The sequence below is a fragment of the Nannobrachium achirus genome (genome assembly GCF_963921795.1).
Source record: "Nannobrachium achirus genome assembly, chromosome: 13".
Taxonomy (NCBI): Eukaryota; Metazoa; Chordata; class Actinopteri; order Myctophiformes; family Myctophidae; genus Nannobrachium; species Nannobrachium achirus.
The window spans coordinates 34503977-34525924 of NC_137833.1; the positions used below are offsets into that span (position 1 = coordinate 34503977).

General features: G+C 43.4%; 2 protein-coding genes across 2 annotated transcripts in view; one reads left to right on the forward strand and one right to left on the reverse strand.

The window, feature by feature from the left end:
- Nucleotides 1-804: 804 nt before the first annotated feature.
- On the forward strand, nucleotides 805-15520 carry slc3a1 (solute carrier family 3 member 1; the record flags this gene model as incomplete). The annotated part of the gene is made up of 10 exons (XM_080739866.1): nucleotides 805-1069; nucleotides 3128-3307; nucleotides 3916-4064; nucleotides 8237-8362; nucleotides 8767-8886; nucleotides 11805-11920; nucleotides 12555-12756; nucleotides 14040-14222; nucleotides 14583-14714; nucleotides 15089-15520. Exons 1-10 carry the CDS (start codon nucleotides 841-843, stop codon nucleotides 15518-15520), a joined length of 1869 nt encoding a protein of 622 aa, XP_080595992.1. The 5' UTR covers nucleotides 805-840.
- prepl (prolyl endopeptidase like) overlaps nucleotides 944-21948 on the reverse strand; it is a 38268-nt gene continuing 17263 nt past the window's right edge. The window contains exons 6-14 of the mRNA XM_080739865.1: nucleotides 21363-21554; nucleotides 20936-21157; nucleotides 20097-20272; nucleotides 19305-19521; nucleotides 18533-18682; nucleotides 17971-18097; nucleotides 16686-16768; nucleotides 16006-16082; nucleotides 944-1062 (exon numbers count right to left, since the gene is read on the reverse strand). Coding sequence (XP_080595991.1) covers nucleotides 1017-1062; nucleotides 16006-16082; nucleotides 16686-16768; nucleotides 17971-18097; nucleotides 18533-18682; nucleotides 19305-19521; nucleotides 20097-20272; nucleotides 20936-21157; nucleotides 21363-21554 — 1290 coding nt within the window. The 3' untranslated portion in view covers nucleotides 944-1016. The remainder of the gene's footprint in view (nucleotides 1063-16005; nucleotides 16083-16685; nucleotides 16769-17970; nucleotides 18098-18532; nucleotides 18683-19304; nucleotides 19522-20096; nucleotides 20273-20935; nucleotides 21158-21362; nucleotides 21555-21948) is intronic.

The window sequence follows — 21948 nt, forward strand, 5'->3', positions numbered from 1 at the left end:
GATATTGTGATGTTTCAGAACATACAGTACAGTGAAAATAATCTTCAATAAAAGATGGATTTAAGTTGAACTGTTCTTATTGTTTTTTCACTCCCTATATGTCAGGTCATGTCTTTTGACAAGTATAAAATCAGGCTCATGGTTTGTACTCTAATACTAAGGCATATACTACTAATGTATGTCTTTTTGAGATGTGCCATTTCAGTGCAGGCTACTCTGTTTATTTTATTATGACACACATATCCTAATAATTAGCCTTCAAAGGTTATGTGGTGGACAGTTGTGTATGCCAGATATGTTAACTACACTACACAGCACTCCAGCTAAGAGCCAAACCAGATTAATCTCTAACCATTTCTTTTACAACCCTCCAGTCCAATTTCCCACATTCCTCAGAGTCAGTTGCACTACACTGTGTGTGTGTGTGTGTGTGTGTGTGTGTGTGTGTGTGTGTGTGTGTGTGTGAGAGAGAAAGAGAGAAGGGGATTGGTGAGAGAGTTGCACTGTGACCCTGTGAGTTACCTGACTGCCTCCCTCTTATACCACACATTCTCAGTATTCAAGTTACCGCAGAGAGGGACCACAACTTCGACACGCAGTCGATTATTATTATATAGGATTATTTTCTGAATCAGTTCTTTGGTCATGAGTCTCCCAAAGGGACCCAATGGCACCAGCAACAGTGTGGAGCTGGAAGAGTGCATCCAAAACCCAGGCTTTCGGGAGGATGGCAGCGTCTCGGTGACGGAGATACAGATACCCACCACCACTGGCGGAGACAAGCGGGACTCTGCCGGCGTTGATGCTGCAGAGTACACACAGGTCAAGCCGTACGCAGGAATGCCCAAGGATGTCCTGCTGCTGTACTCCAGCCAGGCCCGGTACCGGGTGCCCCGACAGATCCTATTCTGGCTGACCATTATCTGCACTCTTGTGCTAGTGGCGCTGACAATAACCGTGATCGCCTTGTCTCCTCGGTGTCTGAGCTGGTGGCAGGCATCCCCGATCTACCAGATCTACCCCCGCTCCTTCAAGGACACTGACGGCGATGGGATCGGAGACCTGAAAGGTAAGAAGACGTTGAGGTGGAGTCTGGATTTTGGAGTGTTAATTTAACTTGTACTGTACAGTGTAGGCTACTACTACAGCTGGAACCAAATTTTCTAGTTACACTTTTTGAATTAACAGACATGATTTCTTACATTTAAGGATTATGAGGTGATTTAGGTGTTATCCTTTTAATCTATTATGTCATTAAATAAACAGCTAGTTTATTTTTCTTAATTTCATTTTATTGTGCTATTTCTTTTTTATTTTGACAGATTTCCCTAGGCCTGAAATAACGGCTTGAATTTTATTGAATAGCACATGGGCTCAACATTAGTCTACAAATGAAGGATGTTTTGGTCATTGTAACTGTGTTGTGTTGTGTGTTACAAATGTGTTACAACACTGACTGTTGCTGTTATGAGAATGACAAGCTTGACTGATAGGTTCATAGGTTGGCACTAAATGTTTTTATGGCTCTTGTTTTATAATCTAGTTGCTACTCACTTTTATAGGATGGCTGCAGTGTCGAATATATTGTTCAAGCCATGTTCCACAGGCGTTTCATAAGTTTATTCAGATTCAGCCTTAGGTCAGGACTTAATATTTACAAAGTTGCCTAAATAGGGAGGGGGGGGGGGGGGGGAAACATAGATACACTAATTCTATTGCTTTTGATGTTTTCTATTTCTAATGCTTTATTGTTTCTAGCAGGGACAGTAGAAGGAAGGAATTCCCTCATGTTTAATGATGCAGAATTAGACTTAACACACTCGCCAATGCAAAACCAAAACGCATAAAGAGCAGGCTGGACTGAATGGTTTTATGGCCCTTTACACTTCATTCACTTTCACAGAGTGGCCTCAGGGGCAATCAACCAGCAACAACAGCAGGGACAGCAGATTTATGAGCATGTTATTTCCAGCTATTATTTTCCCAACTAGATTCATTCAAGGAAATGAAATGCAGGACTTGCTGCTAATGGTGCTACTGATTGTTGCAACAACTAGGCGTACACCACTAACACCGGTTAATGTCTCAATGAAATGAGTACAAAAGGACCACATGAAGCCATAGTGCATTCTTGGGTTTAATTCCTATTAGTAGACCTTGTATCTGAACTGTACTGTCCTGTGCTGTGCTTTTCCTATGCAAACTGCTGAGGTGTTCAATCAATCAATCAATCAGTTATTCAACGTCTTCTCTTCATGGCCTGTTGTTGTCTCCGCCAGGCTGAAAGGCATGGCCGAGACTGTTTTCGCCCCTGTCCGTCCGTCCACGTGAGTGCGTGCATGTGTGTCCTTCCGTCTGTGGACAGCTAATCTCCGGCACTGTTAGCACGATTGCAGCGAAACTGTGCACACACACTCCCTGGGTGTCAGAGCAGAACCTCTGCCCCCAATTATTTTGTCTACAGAATTTTTGGACTACAGATTTCTCCCACAGATTTTGAAAATTCACACAAATCGGTACACAGTATCTCTATTATAGTCATTATAGAAACGGGTCTTTAAGATTTTTCATATTCCATCCTGATTGGCTAAGATTGGCTTCCAAAGTTTTGCAAGAGCGCTCCCTCTTGAACAGGGACATGCTGGGCCCCTGATTCAGCCCGGGAAAAAGAGTTGGAGAGGCCCTCATTTTTTTTTTGTTAGATTTCGTCGTTGTCGGGTGTCCAAAACCGTTTGTTTTGTATTTATCATTTTAAAAATGATTTAAACTAGTGAAAACAGCCAATCTACAAGCACACAACGCCTGTGTGCAACGGCCTTGTATGATGAAGCAGGGCTTTGCTTTGCGAAAAAAATAAAATAAATTTGAAACTTGGAGATACGAGGTTTCTGCCCGACAGTGACGATTTACTTTGTTGGCCACCCAGCCCCCAAAATAGAACGAAGGCTGACATTTTATTTATTTATTTTTTCCTAATGGCCGGCCGTTCGGGAGTTGTCCCGCTTTTCCCAATGGCCAGCACGTCCCTGCTTTTGAACTTGGAGGCTCCTCCACCTATTTGGGCCCTAGTAACTCAGTCCCACTCCCCACCCCCCTCCCCCCCCTTATGATGCCCCTGAATACACAGGTATTATGGGGAAGCTGGACCACGTTGAGTACCTCAACATCAAGGCGGTTTGGATCAGCTCAATCTACAAGTCTCCCATGAAGGACTTTGGCTATGATGTGGAGGACTTCAGAGACATCGACCCCGACTATGGAACCATGCATGACTTTGAGGAGCTCCTCGCTGAAATTCACAACAAAGGTGCACCTTTGGAGTGTCTATGGCAGGGAATCTCAAACCTTTTTAGGCAGTGACCCCCAAAAATAAACATATTTGATTTTGAACTGGGGACCCCCACCCTGACAAGCACTTGGAAGTGTAGGTATTACATTTAATGTGACTTGGTTCCACAGATAAATATTGTGAAAATCATGATTATTGCATATACAACCACACAAAAAGTAGGGAATAGTATTTATGTATTTACTATGTCAGTAATCTTTGTGCATACATTTCCCAAAGGCAAATTCTATTCCCTAAAAATATACTTTAACCACTGTAAACTGTCCGGTTGTACATATTCTGGGTATTGTTCCCTATTACTATTACTAACTTTCCAAAATACCAAAAGTTGCTAAATGTGTGAATTTCTTTTACTCTACGAATCACAATGCGTTGTGAGCTTGTAGATCGGCTCTATAAGTGTTTAGGGACTGGCTATTTCAACTATTAAATGGCCCTTATTTGGTTAATTCATAATTTATTTTGTACGTTTGGATCCCAGCAAGACACCAAATTTCTCTTTTGGGTCTTGAGGAAAAATAAATTGGGTGTGAACCAATAATCTATCCTGCTATAATCTCACTCAGGCTTGAAGCTGATCATGGACTTCATCCCTAACCACACCAGTGACAAACACTACTGGTTCAACCAGAGCCGTGCTGGAGAAGACGAACACTACAAGGATTTCTATGTTTGGACTGACTGCAACCATACCGACCACACGCCTAACAACTGGGTTGGTACATAATTCACCATGCTGTCAAGCTTGTTAATATAACATCAAAATCCGCCTATATAGCACTGTGGCGCGTTGTGAGCTCAGCAGCCCTCACACCTACTGCCGATCCGAACAATATGCCCATATATGGAGATCTCTATACCTGTTGGTCCTTGTCCCTTTCGTGTCCATATATGGAGATCGCTGATATCATCAGTATATGCCCATATATGGAACTGACTGAATTGTTTGTATGGAGCCAGAACAGTCTCATAATTCACAAATGCGTACCTCCAGTTTTGTAATTTTTGAAATTTTGTGTTTCCACATTTTGAACTCACATGCCCAGATTTGAAACTCACAAGGTCAGATTCTTGTGTATTTTGTATCTGTGATTTGTATCTGTGTTTTGTATTTGTGTTTTGTATCTGTGATTTGTATTTGTGATTTGTATTTGTGTTTTGTATTTGTGATTTGTATCTGTGATTTGTATCTGTGATTTGTATTATTATTTGTTATTTGCATCTCTGATTTTTATCTGTGATTCAAATCCACAAAATACAAACACAAATCACAGATACAAATCACAGATACAAATCACAAATACAAAACACAAACACAAAACACAGATACAAATCACAGATACAAAACACAGATACAAATCACAAATATCACTATCTAGTCCCATGTATTTAAAAAATGTTCGGCTCTACAATGGTTTCAATGGGAGGGCCGACATTTTTTTGGGGAAATCCGGGACTTAACCCGCACGGACACCCTCCAGGGGGCCCAGGGACCCCCGCAAAATTATAGCGCCGCCTAACGGCGGTGCGCCGCCACTGCAGCGCACATAAACTTCCATAACTCGGGCTAGGAGCAACCGTTCGAGACGGGACCGGTACCCACACGTCCGGCTCGGGGCCCCGGAGCCGGCCGTGCCACTGCGCCGCCTTGCGGCCGACGCCAAACAGGAAGTGCCTCTATATCTCATGAACCGTTTGTCGTACAGACGCGTGGGTGGCGTCATTTGACTTGATTAAGAGTCCTTGACCTTAATTGGTGCAACAGGAAGTGCCCTTCGCCAAACAGGAAGTGCCTCTATATCTCATGAACCGTTTGTCGTACAGACACGTGGGTTGCGTCATATGACTTGATTAGGAGTCCTTGACCTTAATTGGTGCAACAGGAAGTGCCTTTCGCCAAACAGGAAGTGCCTCTATATCTCATGAACCGTTTGTCGTACAGACGCGTGGGTGGCCTCATATTACTTGATTAGGAGTCCTTGACCTTAATTGGTGCAACAGGAAGTGCCTTTCGCCAAACAGGAAGTGCCTCTATATCTCATGAACCGTTTGTCGTACAGACGCGTGGGTGGCCTCATATTACTTGATTAGGAGTTCCTTGACCTTAATTGGTGCAACAGGAAGTGCCCTTCGCCAAACAGGAAGTGCCTCTATATCTCATGAACCGTTTGTCGTACAGACGCGTGGGTGGCCTCATATTACTTGATTAGGAGTCCTTGACCTTAATTGGTGCAACAGGAAGTGCCCTTTGCAAAACAGGAAGTACCTCTATATCTCATGAACCGTTTGTCATACACGTTTGGGTGGTGTCATATGACTTGATTAAGAGTCCTTCAGCTTAACTCATTTGCTGCCAAGCCCGAAAATCCCGTAAAAATCCCATTGTACCTCCCTGCCAAGCCCGTAAATCCCGAAAAAAAAAAAAAAAAAAAAAAAAAAAAAAAAAACATTTTTTTTTTTTTTTTTAATTTTGACCCCAAAAAATGTTGTAGGCATGATAGCAATCGCGAAATCGCATGTTTAACCCCCATAGCAACCCCATCTTTCAAGCATGGCAGCCATCTTTGTTTACATTTTAGGAAAACATAATGGCTGTTATCTCATGAATGCCTGAACGGATTTCCATGCGGATTTTTTTGTTTGAAAGCTGTGAGCAATGTGGACACACGTGGTGCATGATCTAGGCATGGGTGTGCATGATCCGTGTACTATGAATTACATGGAAGTCTGACCCGTTTCGAAACGGGTCACCATCCGGAATCAAAGGGGGGTAAATTTATTGTTATCACATTTATGTCTTAGGAATGTGACAAAAAACAAAAAATATTATTGAACTCTACTCTCCATGGCCTGAGTAATCAATAGAAAAAATTTCATTTTGGGGGTGAACTACTCCTTTAAGGACTCTTAATCATGTGATATGACGCCACCCACGCGTCTGTACGACAAAAGGTGCATGAGATATAGAGGCACTTCCTGTTTGGCGAAGGGCACTTCCTGTTGCACCAATTAAGGTCAAGGACCCTTAATCATGTGATATGACGCCACCCACGCGTCTGTACGACAAACGGTTCATGAGATACAGAGGCACTTCCTGTTTGGCGAAGGGCACTTCCTGTTGCACCAATTAAGGTCAAGGACTCCTAATCAAGTAATATGAGGCCACCCACGCGTCTGTACGACAAACGGTTCATGAGATGTAGAGGCACTTCCTGTTTGGCGAAGGGCACTTCCTGTTGCACCAATTAAGGTCAAGGACTCCTAATCAAGTAATATGAGGCCACCCACGCGTCTGTACGACAAACGGTTCATGAGATATAGAGGCACTTCCTGTTTGGCGAAGGGCACTTCCTGTTGCACCAATTAAGGTCAAGGACTCCTAATCAAGTCATATGACGCAACCCACGTGTCTGTACGACAAACGGTCCATGAGATATAGAGGCACTTCCTGTTTGGCGAAGGGCACTTCCTGTTGCACCAATTAAGGTCAAGGACTCTTAATCAAGTCATATGACGCCACCCACGCGTCTGTACGACAAACGGTTCATGAGATATAGAGGCACTTCCTGTTTGGCGTCGGCCGCCAGGCGGCGCAGTGGCACGGCCGGCTCCGGGGCCCCGAGCCGGACGTGTGGGTACCGGTCCCGTCTCGAACGGTCGCTCCTAGCCCGAGTTCTGGAAGTTTGTGCGCTGCAGTGGCGGCGCGCCGCCGCTAGGCGGCGCTATAATTTTGCGGGGGTCCCTGGGCCCCCTGGAGGGTGTGTTAAGTGGGCGTGTTAAGTCCCGGATTTCCCCAAAAAAAAAAAATGTCGGCCCTCCCATTGAAACCATTGTAGAGCCGAACATTTTTTAAATACATGGGACTAGATAGCAGGGGGTCCCCGGGGGGTCCCCAGGGTTCCAGGGGGTCCCCGGGTGGTCAGACCCCGACTCCAGAGGCCCCTCGGTCGGCCTCGCCTCTGGAGATGAAGAATTACTATTAATATTAATAATAATAATGGTAATAATAAAGTCGCTTATAATAAGCGGACATGGCAACCCGTCAGACTGAGTCTCATAAAGTCACTGCAAAACAGATCCACTGTAAAAAAAAATCCACTGCACAGCTCCCCCTAGTGGCGGAAAAAATTACCTCACAGCAGACGTGCATGATCTGTGGATTTATATGATGTGTATTTGTGATTTGTATTTGTGTTTTGTGTTTGTGTTTTGTATTTGTGTTTTGTATCTGTGTTTTGTATCTGTGTTTTGTATTTGTGATTTGTATCTGTGATTTGTATCTGTGATTTGTGTTTGTGTTTTGTATTTGTGATTTGTATCTGTGTTTTGTATCTGTGATTTGTATCTGTGTTTTGTGTTTGTGTTTTGTATTTGTGATTTGTATCTGTGATTTGTATCTGTGATTTGTGTTTGTATTTTGTGGATTTGAATCACAGATAAAAATCAGAGATATAAATAACAAATAATAATACAAATCACAGATACAAATCACAGATACAAATCACAAATACAAAACACAAATACAAATCACAAATACAAATCACAGATACAAAACACAAATACAAAACACAGATACAAATCACAGATACAAAATACACAAGAATCTGACCTTGTGAGTTTCAAATCTGGGCATGTGAGTTCAAAATGTGGAAACACAAAATTTCAAAAATTACAAAACTGGAGGTACGCATTTGTGAATTATGAGACTGTTCTGGCTCCATATGTTTGCGCCTGATGCCATGATGACACATTGAGGTTAGACAACACACTCCATATTTGGGCATAGCTGTTTTGGGAAATCTGTTATGCATGAGGCTCAGCCCACCCCATATCATGTCTTTCAACTCACACAGCACATTATAATGTCCTCTCCTCTTCTGCCCACAGGTTAGTGTGTTTGGGAACTCGTCATGGACCTATGATGAAGTTAGAGGACAGTGCTACTTGCACCAGTTCTTCAAAGAGCAACCAGACCTCAACTTCAGAAACCCACATGTCCGCCAAGAGATGATTGTAAGAAAGTTTACACACACACACGCACGCGCGCGCGCACACACACACACACACACACACACACACACACACACACACACACACACACACACACACACACACACACACACACACACACACACACACACACACACACACACACACACGCACACACACACACACACACACACACACAGTTACATAACCTTAACTGTTATCTTAACCTTAATTGGAGATGCCTATTCTACCCCCAATTAGACATGCTCTTCCCAATCAACTGGTTTGATATCCAAACATTTTAATCAGTCAAGGATCTATGTTCTTTCTCACACAAGCTATCATCATGGGTCCTCAAGAGAAGGCAGAATTGTACAAAGATATATTTCAGCATTCTTGTGTGTGTGATTCTGAAAGTGTTTTCTCAGGACATCATTAAATTCTGGATGGAAAAAGGTGTGGATGGCTTCCGCATGGATGCGGTCCAACACCTCCTGGAGGCCAAACACCTGAGGGATGAGCCTCTGGTCAACCCCAACGAAACAGCAGTGAGTCTCACCTCTTAACTCTTTTAGTGCTAAAACAGAATATTTTCGGTTCTTTTTTTCAATCCAATCCAATATTTTTTTCCTATTTTACTTACCCTGAGCCATGCTACATATTGCGACGATTTATTCCATTGAAAATGGTTTAGAATAAAGTTTAGAGCCCCCCCAAAAAAACTCTATTTTTGCAAGACGTATTAACTCATTCTGTGCCGATCATTAATTCACTTACCCCGAGCTGCTTGTAGAGTCGTGGGTGGTCCTGGCTCGCTAGCCGCTAGCCAGCTAGCCATTCTACTCTGTCCGACGATATATTCCATTAAAAATGGTTTAAAATACATTTTTGAGCTCCCCAATGTTCACCCAATGTTCGGCGCCGCTTCCGATGAGTATACGAGTGTGCCGATCCCGCAGTAGTTCTGCTTTTTTTAATGAAATTAATAAAATGATAAGAGGCCTTCTGAAGCCTGGCCTGATTTTTCTAGCTACTAGCCGAAAGCTAGCAACCTCCCGGCCGGCCGTTATTTGCGAACGAAATCGCCAATCTCCGCCTAATCCAATGAAAGACCACATCTTTGAAGGCTTATATCTCTGGATTGTGTCTTTAGGGAAGCGGCGCGAGGTTTATTTACGGCGAAATCGCCCAAAAATGATCTTTTAGATGACAAAATGGGAATAGCCATTCTGTTAGCATTATCATCCGGGACCTTTCCATGACGTGCATGAACGTGAGCACGTGAGGTCCTGGAAGGTGAGGTCCTGGAAGCTAAAGCGCTCGCCTATGAGAGATACCCTGGCATTCTATGGCCCCTAGAGGGCGCTGGCACTAAATGAGTTAAGGTTTACAAAAACCGAAAATTTTCGGTTCCTTTAATAAAATGAATTAAATAATCGGAGGCTTCAACGAAGCCCCGGTCTAAATCTTGATCCAAGCCGCCTACCGAGCTCTCTTTCCACCGGCCCGTAATCGGGTAACGTCGCCGAAACGCGCCGCACAATCCAATACAAAGTCACATCTTTAGAGCTCATTTTCTCTGAACTGTGTTCCTAGTGCAGCGGAAAAAAAAAATTGCGGCTAAATAGCCTCCGATCGGGCTTCTAAAAAAATAAATAGCCGATAGCTAACTGTTAGCTCTCTGCCTCCATTTCACGTTCATAACACTATTTGCAGAAAAAACACAAGCCACTTCTTCGTGGTTAACCGGATGTTACTATGAAGCCTTATGGAGGAATGGCTGGCACTCTAGTGGCACCTTGTGGCCTCTGGCAGTCATCAAGTTAACACATCATGGCTGAAGGTCTCATGGCTGATGGTTTTACTTACTGTATTTCTTTACTTATTTATGTTCAAACTTTTTCTTTTGCTTGAGAATATGTTGCAATTATGTGGCATCTGGTGAAATACCGCTGCACCTCTGTGGGGGTATTCTTATTTTTCAACATTTTATTTTGACGTCTAATCAAATTGAACCCACAGCAAGTGAAGAAGCCTCAGTGGGAAACAAATTAACGTTCAGTCACGTGATAGCGTGATAGTGATTTCGTTATGGCTCCCGCTGTGTTTTTCCGCTAAATGGGTGGCTTTTCTAAACTTTTTCTAAACTAAAAACGCAAGGCAGCGATTGCTCCTCTCCATAAGTTGAACCTCGTCACTTTCTCAGAATGCGTAAACTATACCGCTGCTGGAGTCTGACCAACTCAGACATGTAATTGGCAGTTTTGGACCCTGCCAGGGTGCATCATTCTACAATGTGATATTTTGATATATATAATCCTCAACTGTGAGCAGACAAATGGTTGAGCTGTGTTTAGCTTCATAGAACTAATACTTTCTGAAAAGACAGTCAAGGGTTGAAAAATGCTGTATACTCTTTTGCAGTTTCTTTTGCACTGTTTTTGACTGGTACAGTAGGCTCCAAAGAGCTATTTGGAAGTAGTACCTTCTACATTATAAGGTAGAAACATACGTTGTTAACTACGCAGCAGATTTTTTATCTCAGGTTGATGGCTGGGGATGATTTTACTGTCCTCCTTGAAAACATCCTGTTCATGCTGCTCACAGCACTGCTCTGTGCAGAACTGAACTCTGTGAAATAGTTTCTGTACTATAGAGAGACTGCAGTTATTTCTCACAGTGAGGAGGAGATTAGTGGAGGCATATTTCAGTGGATTAACAAGTCAGTGGGATTTAATGACGGCTGCAGAATTACACACTGAGACAGAGTGGCCAGTCTGGTTCTGTCAACTGAATGATTTACTCAGTCCTTATCTGTCTATTTCCCTTTCAATCTTTAACCCTGTTTGCAGTTCTTCTTACTTTGTTTCTGTCTTTCTGTCCTTGACCTCTCAATGGCTCTGACAACAAGTCAGGGACTGATATATAAGTCTTTAATGTATTCATATACTGTATTGACAGATATTCATTGCTGATCAAGTTAGCATATGCCTTAATATTTTAGCAGTACATTTCACATTTATATTAAACTATTGTAACTGTTCAGAATCCCACTAGTGTTTAAAATTACTGGCCTGTTTGAGTCTTTTGAAAGCTAGATGATAATGTATGTATGCAAACAAGACAGTGTGCAGGAATGCAATATATTGACATAACTTGTGTGCAAGTGGAAGATGGCCTAAGGATGGCGCTAGAGGAAAAGTCATGGAGTTGACCAAATCTGAAGGGTTCATCCTTGCTGAGTGTGTGTTAACTTTCATGCCAATCTCCCCATTAGATTTTGAGATGTGAGAGTAATTATACATTTTTAGACTAAGAACTATGCTGACGAAGACAGATCATGTTGAAACGTGTTGCTTTTTTTGGGCGAGGTAAATAAATTAACGAAAGGACATTTATTAGCAGTCACATGTAACTATACCCAGTGTAACTGAATCATGTTATATTCCTTACAAACTCTCTAAAGGATACATGGTGGGATCTCCACCATGACTACACCACCACCCAGCTGGGTCTACATGACATACTGAGGGAGTGGAGGGCAGAAATGGACATCTACAGCCGGGAGCCTGGCAGACACAGGTATGGGAGTCAGCCTTATGTGTAACTAAGTATATTATAGAGAATATGAACGTTCAATGGTGCTCAGGGCTGGGTACTGTTTCTCCACACATGCTATGTTCTCCCAATGGGGGCTCCTAACTAGTGGCAGGTGAACGAGTAGGGGCAGCAGTGACAAGACGATACGGAAATGTTATGGAATTTGAGATTTTACAAACGGACTAATTTGGGAGAAACAGTGAAAATAATTGATATAAAAGAAGCCAGAAACAAGTGACATGGCTCTGCAAAGAATGCCCAGGAAAGGTACATTTTCTCATCCTTTTTTAAACCTACTTTAAAATGATGATATACTGTATTTATATGGATAACAAAAATATGCAGATGTGAAAATCTCAATTATCAGAAAATATCATTACACTTTCACTCTGCAATCTAATCTGTGAAAGTGTAATGATATTTTCTGATAATTGAGATTTTCACATCTGCATATTTCTGGATTCACATATTTTTCACACATTCAGTGTGTATAGCATACCAAGCAGACAGCACATATCATTGTTCTGTATATAATATAATAACTCCATTGTACATGTTTCACATATTACGACTAATAATAGTATTGTACCCTGTGACATTGTCTGCCTCATACCAGGTTCATGGTGACTGAGTCATATGATCACCAGGAGGTTGAGAAGACCATGATGTATTATGGCACTCCACAGGTCAAAGAGAGTGACTTCCCTTTTAACTTCTACTTGACGGAGCTGCCTCAGAACACCAGTGGCTGGTGGGCTCAACGACTGGTCCATCTCTGGATGGACAACATGCCTCCAGGACAGTGGCCCAACTGGGTGGTAAGTATAGGGTCAGATCAACGGTTATAGTTAACTAAAACTAACAAAATAATGAAAACTACAATTGGGAAAAAAATGTGGTTAACCGGAATAAAAGTAAAAACAAGGCTAAGACTAACTAAAACTAAAGAAAATGTCCTAGGTTTTAGTCCATGTCAATATTCCTACATAAGCTAAGTATTTTGGTTGTATCACAACAGGTTGCAGAGATATTTTTGTTTTTATTATTTTTCAGACCTTTTTGAATCCCACCCCAGATTACCCCATATAATAAAAATGTAAAACTAATAAATCTAAACAAAGAAAATACATGAAAAATGTAAAACTATAATAACCTCACTCAGATCCTGTCAAACCAACCTTCGAATTTTTTTTTCATATATGCACATTGATAGGTTAAAGGACAAGTTCACCCCCAAAATGACTTTTTTTCTATTGATTACTCTCATGCCATGGAGTAGAGTTCAATAATATTTTTTGGTTTTTGTCACATTCCTAAGACAAAATTTTGATTAGAGTAAATTTACCCCCATTGATTCCGGATGGGGACCCGTTTCAAAACAGGTCCCCATCCGGAACGAATGGGGGTAAATTTATTGTTATCACATTTTTGTCTTAGGAATGCGACAAAAAACTAAAAATATTATTGAACTCTAGTCTCCATGGCGTGACAAATCAATAGAAAAAAAGTCATTTTGGGGGTGAACTACTCCTTTAAAGGACCATAGTGAGAAAATGTATATGCTAGCAGGGGACAGACAACATTAGGGTCACTTTTATTTCCGGTGCAACAGCAACAAGCTAACAATACTCAGCTGTTTTGGCATGCATATCAACATAATCCCAAAGTCACTATGACAACAGGGTATTAAAGGAGGTACAAGACAGCGCAGATGGGTCATGCTCTCATGACTAGGTTCTCTCCATGTGTGTCTGTGGGAATGGCTGATTTATCCTGTGTGCATCGATTAGCTCGATCAACAATAAGTCACACCCAGCTCTGAGTCTAATTAGTTTGAGGCAGCTTAAATCAGCCATCAACAACCCTACTATAATCAAAGACAAAATCTAAAAAATAAGACTAGGTTTACGTACGATATATGGCCAAAGCTGTGAATACATAAATTACATGTATCCAGTAAACCCATATGGTCCTTTAAAACAGCCTACCTTCACCCAAACTCATCTCACTCTCTCTGTTGTCCAGCTCTTTGGCTTTCGTTTCTCCTCACTTCAATCTCACTCTGCCTCCTGTCATCTCTCACTTCTCCTCCTGTGGCCAGGTAGGGAATCATGACATGCCTCGCATAGCCTCCAGTGCAGGTCAGAATTACACCCGTGTCATCAACATGCTGCTGTTGACCCTGCCTGGCACGCCCACCACCTACTACGGCGAGGAGATCGGCATGGAGAATGTCGAAGTTACGGAGAGCCAAATGCAGGACCCAGCCGGGAAATTCAATGCGGTCAGTACACACAGACGCACGCCACACATGCACACTTGAACACACACAGGAACCAAAAGTGGATCATTAAATGATTTTGGCAGGGTCATAGACAAATTCTACTACAGTGAAGAATCTAAAATTTTAAGATTGGGTCTGTCCTAAGTCTCCTAACAGTACATTTAAATTCCAAGATAACAGGCATGCATACGCTTTTTCCACACAATTCATAAAGGAAGACTGCTCCAGACTTTTGTGTATGTTTGTTCACATATATTATATTGAGGTTTGATAAAAAGTGTGGTTCCCAGTGCAAACCCTTATGACAACACTTGTATTTGAGTATACAGGAATACAGTACATTTCAATCACTTCTTGCAGAGCGCCAGTCGGGACCCCCAGCGCTCTCCCATGCAGTGGACGAATGAAACAACTGCCGGCTTTAACAACATAAACGGGTCTGACATCACTTGGCTGCCTGTCCACTCCAACTACACTAATGTCAATGTGAAGGTAGGTACAGTAAGTGAAGCGCCACAGCCCTTTATCATGACCTGAGAGGTTTGGCTGACACCCCCAGAAATCTTCTTGCGTCACCTTCAGGTCAAAGTTTCCACTTGCATACAAGATACCTAAAAATGTATGGATTGCCGTGAAAAGGAGGTTGCCCCCATGGCCTTTCAGCACTACCCCAGGCCAAATTTCCCAATTATTTTCTATTTTAAAGGCACTTTTTAGGGTTCGACGAGTGTGACAAGTATGACATAAGAACTAAATTATCACTGTGTGAACTGAATAATGTCAATAGACCTACAATGGAACTAAACTAAAATGAAATTTGAAGGCTTTCTTTGGATTACATTCCTTGCTCTGTCTTCCCTGCACAGGCCCAGAAGTACACGGAGGGTTCTATTCTAGAGCAATACCGCTCACTGAGTGCCCTGCGTCAGTCGGAGATGTCGCTTCACCGCGGTTGGTTCTGCTATGTCCATGCCGATGCCAACGTCTTTTCCTACCTCCGAGAGTTGGACGGATACCGCAGGGCTTTCCTTATCGTCCTCAACTTTGGCAGTGACAACGCCACTACAAATCTCTCAGAAATCCATGAGTTACCGGACCAGTTAAAAATCCGAATGAGCACTAACCAGGCTAGGGATGGGGAAGTGATAGTTAAGTCCGACATCAATACAGCAGCAGGAGAAGGCTTATTGATCGAATTTTCCAGCGATACTCGCTTTAATCCCAGTCATTCCACAGAGTGCTACATATCGCAGAAGGCCTGCTACCTGGGGGCCTTAGACATACTTTATAAATGCTAACAATAGGACTGTCCCTTGGTAACAACTGTATAGGCTAAAATAGGATTTTCAGCAATGTTTTCACCTTATAGGATTCGTTATATGTTTTCAGGGGCTGAATTAAACATCTTAGTGAAGCTGCCTACCATGTCTTCAAAAGCCCATGCATCACAAAGCTTAACAGTTGAGAAGTTTATTAAAACTGAAAATAATTGTTTTGCAAGGTTGTAAGTTCTCTTGTCAATCTCACCATACAAAATACTGTATATGTACATCATCTTGCTTATTCTAGTTGCTTGTGTGCATTCAATGTGAGAGGTGAGATTTGATGTATCCCTGGAGCGTGCCAAAAGCATGCTTGCCATGCCATCTTCTCTTCTACACTGAGTTTTTTTGCATCTAGATTCAACCTTACACTAAATACATAGTGGTCTTTAGTGTAAGGATTGATGATCTGGAGTGGTGATTGTGGTTTGGATGTCTGCCTACTGGACATGCCCAGCTACCTCCGTTTCTTCTTGGGTGGATGGCGTGGAGGCTCCAAGCCCAGCTCTACGTAGAAGAAGGCCATCTGGAGTGCGCTCTGGGTTGGGGAGAGGAGAGACCGAACCGGCACGTCAGTCTGGAGACAATTTTATATTAATCCAATTTTAACCTTTGATGATAATAAAGCATATCCTGCATTTTGCATTTGATCAGTAGAGAAAGATTGAGACTTCCTATGTATGGCTGTGAAATAACAGATGCTTTCAAATTCAAAATTTAAACCAGAATGACTCATACTCATGGTAATAGGTTTTATTGTTATATTTTAGGGAAGTCTTGTTTCCACACTATTACACAATACTGATATCTCCGTCATGCTCACATTATGATGATAATAGAGTCCAAAACGTCTCACTATAAACACTACTAAGAGCCAATAAAGCAAGGTTATGGCACTAGAGTGGTGCTTTTATTACAGCCATTGATGCATACTGTTGACAAATCCTGGCCTCAGTGGCCTGAATAGAGTGTATGTATGGCATACACTGTGACCAGTTTAACGATTTAACCTGAGGTTGGGCACACAGAGAAAACAACACGGTTTTGTCGAGATTAAGATCTGCATTACTAGTTAGCTAGTTTTCCCCACAGTACTTCTAAATGTTAACACCTTTACGCCACTTGACAGAAAGCCTGTTACCTCCTTTAAGACCAGGTCAAAGTCCTCTGGGCCAAAGTGATCTGCTCCTGGCTGGATGTTCAGAACCACATTAGGCACACATTCTGAAAGAGAGAGAGAGAGAGGGTGCAAAGGTGAGAGGAAAACTAAAGGATTAGCAGAGAGAAGGCGGAGGAGCTGTTATCCCGAAAAATATCTGATATTTGTCTTATTTCACTGTACTTATAGCTTTATTTGCTCCCTCTCTCCTGATCTTATCTGCCGTAATCCTGTCTCTCTCTCCACCTCCGCATTGCATCTATACTCCTCTTTCACTCATGCTTACATCTGATATGCCCCCCCCCCTCCCCATCCTGCATATTCCCCCACTCTTCATCTCCTCTGTACCACTCTCTCTCTCTCTTTCTCGCTGTTTCACAAGCTGCGGTCTTGACCTTGACAGCTCCCTGGCTGTGGTGTCTAATCTCTCTCTCGCTGCGATATGCTATCTCTTTACCATGCTAATAGGCCTGCCGTGTGACTGACTGAGTATGTGTGTGTGTGTCTATACCATCAGCACTTTATCAAAGACTTGGGAGAGCAAGGGAGGGAGGGAGATTAGGGGAGACACACGCAGACTTTAACTCTTGTGTGTGAGGTAGAGAAAGAGGGGGATAGATAAGTGTGCATGGGCATTTGAGATGTAGGGAGAGAAGACAATATGAGAAGGGTGTAAAGAGGAGTACAACCCATGTGTTGGTGTGAGATTAAGAGTGAGAGGGAGAAAGACCGTCTGCAAATAGTAGCTGGGGGAGAGAGAATCAGAGCGTTTTGCTGACACACACGCAAGCGTGGTAGGTGCTACAAGGTGACCTGCACTTCAATTCATTTGTGTCGAGCTAAACTTGCAGTACTCAGAATCCATTACTATTGTCTCCCTATAAATATTCTCACAGAATATTTGTCATAACTATTAAAGCTTCTTATGGAAAACGAATGCAAAACAAGGTGGATGATGACATTGAACACTGGGGAAAAATAAAGTAAAGTGGTTAAATGAGGCCTACTTAAAATCATGGTGTTCAAATTCAGCTTTGACAGTGGGGTGAGTGATAGATGCTGTAGGAAATTTGCCATTTACCAATGTGTGTAGTGCAGACTCAATCAAAAAGTACTGACTGACTGATTTGCATTTTGTCAAAGACGTGCGTGTGTACATTCCATGTCCCACTCAAACCCTCAGAGATATACTGCACATAAATATCTGCACAAACACATATTTATCATCAGTGAACTGTAATGCTCATTGTTTCATTGGTGTGGTTACCTGATGCAGGTTGTGTGCTCAAGTATTCATGAATAGCTTTCTTCAGTCGCTCAGCGTACTTGAGGACCCCTACCAGGGGTATTCTGACATCTCCACTGTAGGCTGTGAGCAACATGGAGGGGTAATGCTGTCGCGCACACACGCACGCGCACGCACGCACGCACACACACACACACACACACACACACACACACACACACACACACACACACACACACACACACACACACACACACACACACACACACACACACACACACACACACACACACACACACACACACACACACACACACACACACACACACACACACACACACACACACAGGAAACACTGTCCATTTTATTATTCCAAAATACAAGATATAGGATATGGGAAAACTATTAGAGAGTAGATAGTCTTTTCTATCAAATCTATCATATGTCTCTTGGAATATCTCTTTTTTCTCTCAGAAATAATCACCACCAGTTACACCCCAACAAGTCTACCTTGCTTCAGTTATATAGTGAACATCAAAAGGAATAATAATGTGCCACACTCATCAAATATCTCTCCCTGTACCTGAGGGGTAATGTTGTGACTGGGACAGTAGGAGGCGATGGCGAGTCTGTGCTCAGGGTCTGCCAGAGGGTCTCCCCACTCCTCCCTCTCCTCCACTGTCAGAGGGAGCCCGGGGTCCAGCATGGTCCCCAACACATCCAGGAAGGGAGCCTGGACACAGGGAGGAAGAGGAGCTCAGCGTGTGTGTTGTCATCTGATGAAGTGCTGTACACAGTACAGTGTTCAGGCTTTGTGTGTTCCTTTAGTGCACACTGCACACACACACACGCACGCACGCACGCACGTACACACACACCACTTCCCCTAGATCAGGGGTTCTCAAACCTTTTAAGGCTGTGACCCCCAAAATAAAGATATTTGAACTGGGGACCCCCACCCTGACAAGCACTTGGAATTGTAGGTATTACATTTAATGTGACTCGGTTCTACAGATAAATATTGTGAAAATAGCCTATATACATGCTCATAACGCCTCCACTGCGAGGCGTTGTGAGCATGTAGATTGGCTATTTTCACAATGTTCGCCTCTTGCTTACTTAATATTTGACATTTTGTATTAAAATGGTCTTGAAAGTCCTTAAATTATCACTTTATAAATGTGCAGATAACCTGTATACACTTATACTGTGTGTTGGTTTGTTTACAGTTGGGTGAGGGGAAAAAAATGACATTAAGCTAATCATCTGGGGACCCCACAAAATAATTGTGGGACCCCACTTGGGGTCCCAACCCCAAATTTGAGAACCACTGCCTAGATGCTTGACCTTCTCACCTGCAGTGTGATGGCCCTTAGCAGGTGAGGGTGTGTGTTGCAGAGTGCCCCCGCAGGCACGGCCCCGGCACTGCAGGCTGTGAGGGCGGTGAGCGAGGGAGAGGAGACTCCAAGGGAGGAGAGGTGACGGAGACAGGCCAGGAGGTCCTCCACTCCTCTCCGCTTCCCCTCCACCCTGGCCTGTCTGTGCCAGGACAGACCTCGTTCACTTCCGCCTCTGGAGGGTGGAAAGATGGAGTCAGAAGGATGGAATGCAGAATTAAAAACTGAATTCTGGACCATACTTGAGCTTTTTTCCGGTTTATAATTGCATCGATATATAAATTCCACATACTGTATAGCAGGGGTATTGAACCTTTATGCTTCATCTCTCTCTCCCCTTAGTTGAGAGAGAGATGAAGCAGTGACCCCCTCAACCTTTTCATAGATTCCATATAGTTTCATTGACAGCACAATCATCAGTGTATTTTGGATTCATGTCAATTTGTGTTTTCAGATATTTTGCCGAAAATAGACGATCTACAAGCTCACAACGCCTTGCGCTGCGAGGTTAAAATGCGAGGCGTTGTGAGCTTGCAGATCTGCTATTTTTGGCCAAAGTTCTCAGAATATGGACACTAGGGTTCATGGGGTTAATATAAAAAAGGCGATTTTTTTTTTCTATCACACAAAGATTTGGAGGACCCCCTGTAGTAACTCTGAGGACCCCCTAGGGGTCCCGGACCCCCTGATGAAGACGCTTGCTGTATAGGCCTATCTGTCTGTGTGTGTTCATGTGTCTGTTCGTCTTACCTTATATGGCAGTAGGCCAGTACCCAGCCCTGCTCCAGCAATAGTCTTCTCTCTGGGCTAAAGTCCATGCTGAGGTCCCTGCCGTAGGATCCGTACACATGGACAAGCAGCGGCGCCGCCCTCAGACATTCCATAGGTACTGCATGGAACACAGTTACTGGTACCATTGTGCCATCCTGCCCATGACGGATGGAGAGAGAAAGAGGGAGCAAGAATGAGGGATGCTGTGGGAAAAAAGAGAATCAGTAGGGATGGAGAGGGAACAGCAAGATTGTGTTCCCTTTAGTTTTTGGGGCGTTAGCCAAGTACATTTGCACGTACAGTACATGTACCTCTACATTCTAACTATTAGGACCAGTCTTGAACAGAACAAACTCTTGAACTCTTGTTGGGGTTCAGTGTCTTGCCCACTGGGAGGGAGACAGCAAGGGAAGAGAAAACAAGATACTGTACAAAATAGAGATAGAGAGAGAGAGAGACAGACAGAGAGAGAGATACTGGCTGTACAGATGGAGTATTCTTTCCATTATGGCTAATTGTAGACAGAGTGGACACTTGAGATCTCTGCCATCTTACCACCACAGATACCTATACTGTGTGTGTGTGTGTGTGTGTGTGTGTGTGTGTGTGTGTGTGTGTGTGCGTGCGTGCGTGCGTGCGTGCGTGCGTGCGTGCGTGCGTGCGTGCGTGCGTGCGTGCGTGCGTTTGCGTGCGTGCGTGCGTGCGTGCGTGCGCGCGCGCGCGTGCGTGCGTGCGCGTGTGTGTGTTTGTGTGCGTGCGTGCGTCCATGCATGCACTGGGTTCATGCATGTCTCCTGTGTCTGTTCAAGTGTTCCTACTTGGCTGTGGGCCTCTAGGCGTGTGGTTGAATAATTGCCCCGACTCTGATTCTCTGAGGAGGCGCCGTCCTCTCCCGTGGCCGATAAGAGGAGGCCATCACTGGGGTACAGATGGTAAGGCACTGGGGGGCACACTGGAGATGACAGCAGGACCTCCAGCATACTGTGGTGGTCAGATAGACCTGGAGGCTTAGTTTCAACTGCACAGGCCCAGGAGGGGAGCTGTGGAAATAGAGGGCATAAAGAATGAATAAACTGATTGTACAAGACAAGAAAGAAAGAAAGAAAGAAATAAAGAAAGTAAGAAAGTAAGAAAGTAAGTAAGTAAGTAAGTAAGTAAGTAAGTAAGTAAGTAAGAAAGTAAGAAAGAAAGTAAGAAAGTAAGAAAGAAAGAAAGAAAGTAAGAAAGAAATTATTTCCTATTAACCTGTATAGTGTATGGTTGCTTGGGCTGAACCAGAGTGACCATAGTCAGTGCCAGCTGGCCAGTTGACTCTCTGATGGTCAACACACACTGGTCCCCCATCACCTCCATGTCCTTGATGGTGGTGTGGGGGTCTGGGACATACACCGGCTCCCAGGACCCCATGGACGGAGCTGACAGAGGGGCCTTCACCACCTAGGAGAGGAGATAACAAGAGATGAAATGATGTAGTGTAGGATTCATGGAGAAACCTTTGTTACAAAATTAAAAACCTTGTACAATGTCATACCTGAACTAGAAAAATATTGTTCCTTCGAAACAATTGTGGGCTCGCTTCAAGCCAGAAAACAATGGCTATAAAAGCACAAAATGTCAAGATCGCAGGCAGTGCTCTCTTTGACGTTACTGACGTCAAAGATTGGTCCATTTTTCCCAAAAATGTGTTATGCAAAAGTTGACCCGCTGGTGGCGCAATAACAGGCCAATGATAGAAGGGTGGTATCTGTTCCTTGACCTATTGGGAATGTGCTTGCAAGATTTCACGCACATCCCAGGCTGTGTTCATGATTTGAGGTGTTTTTGGCTTTGG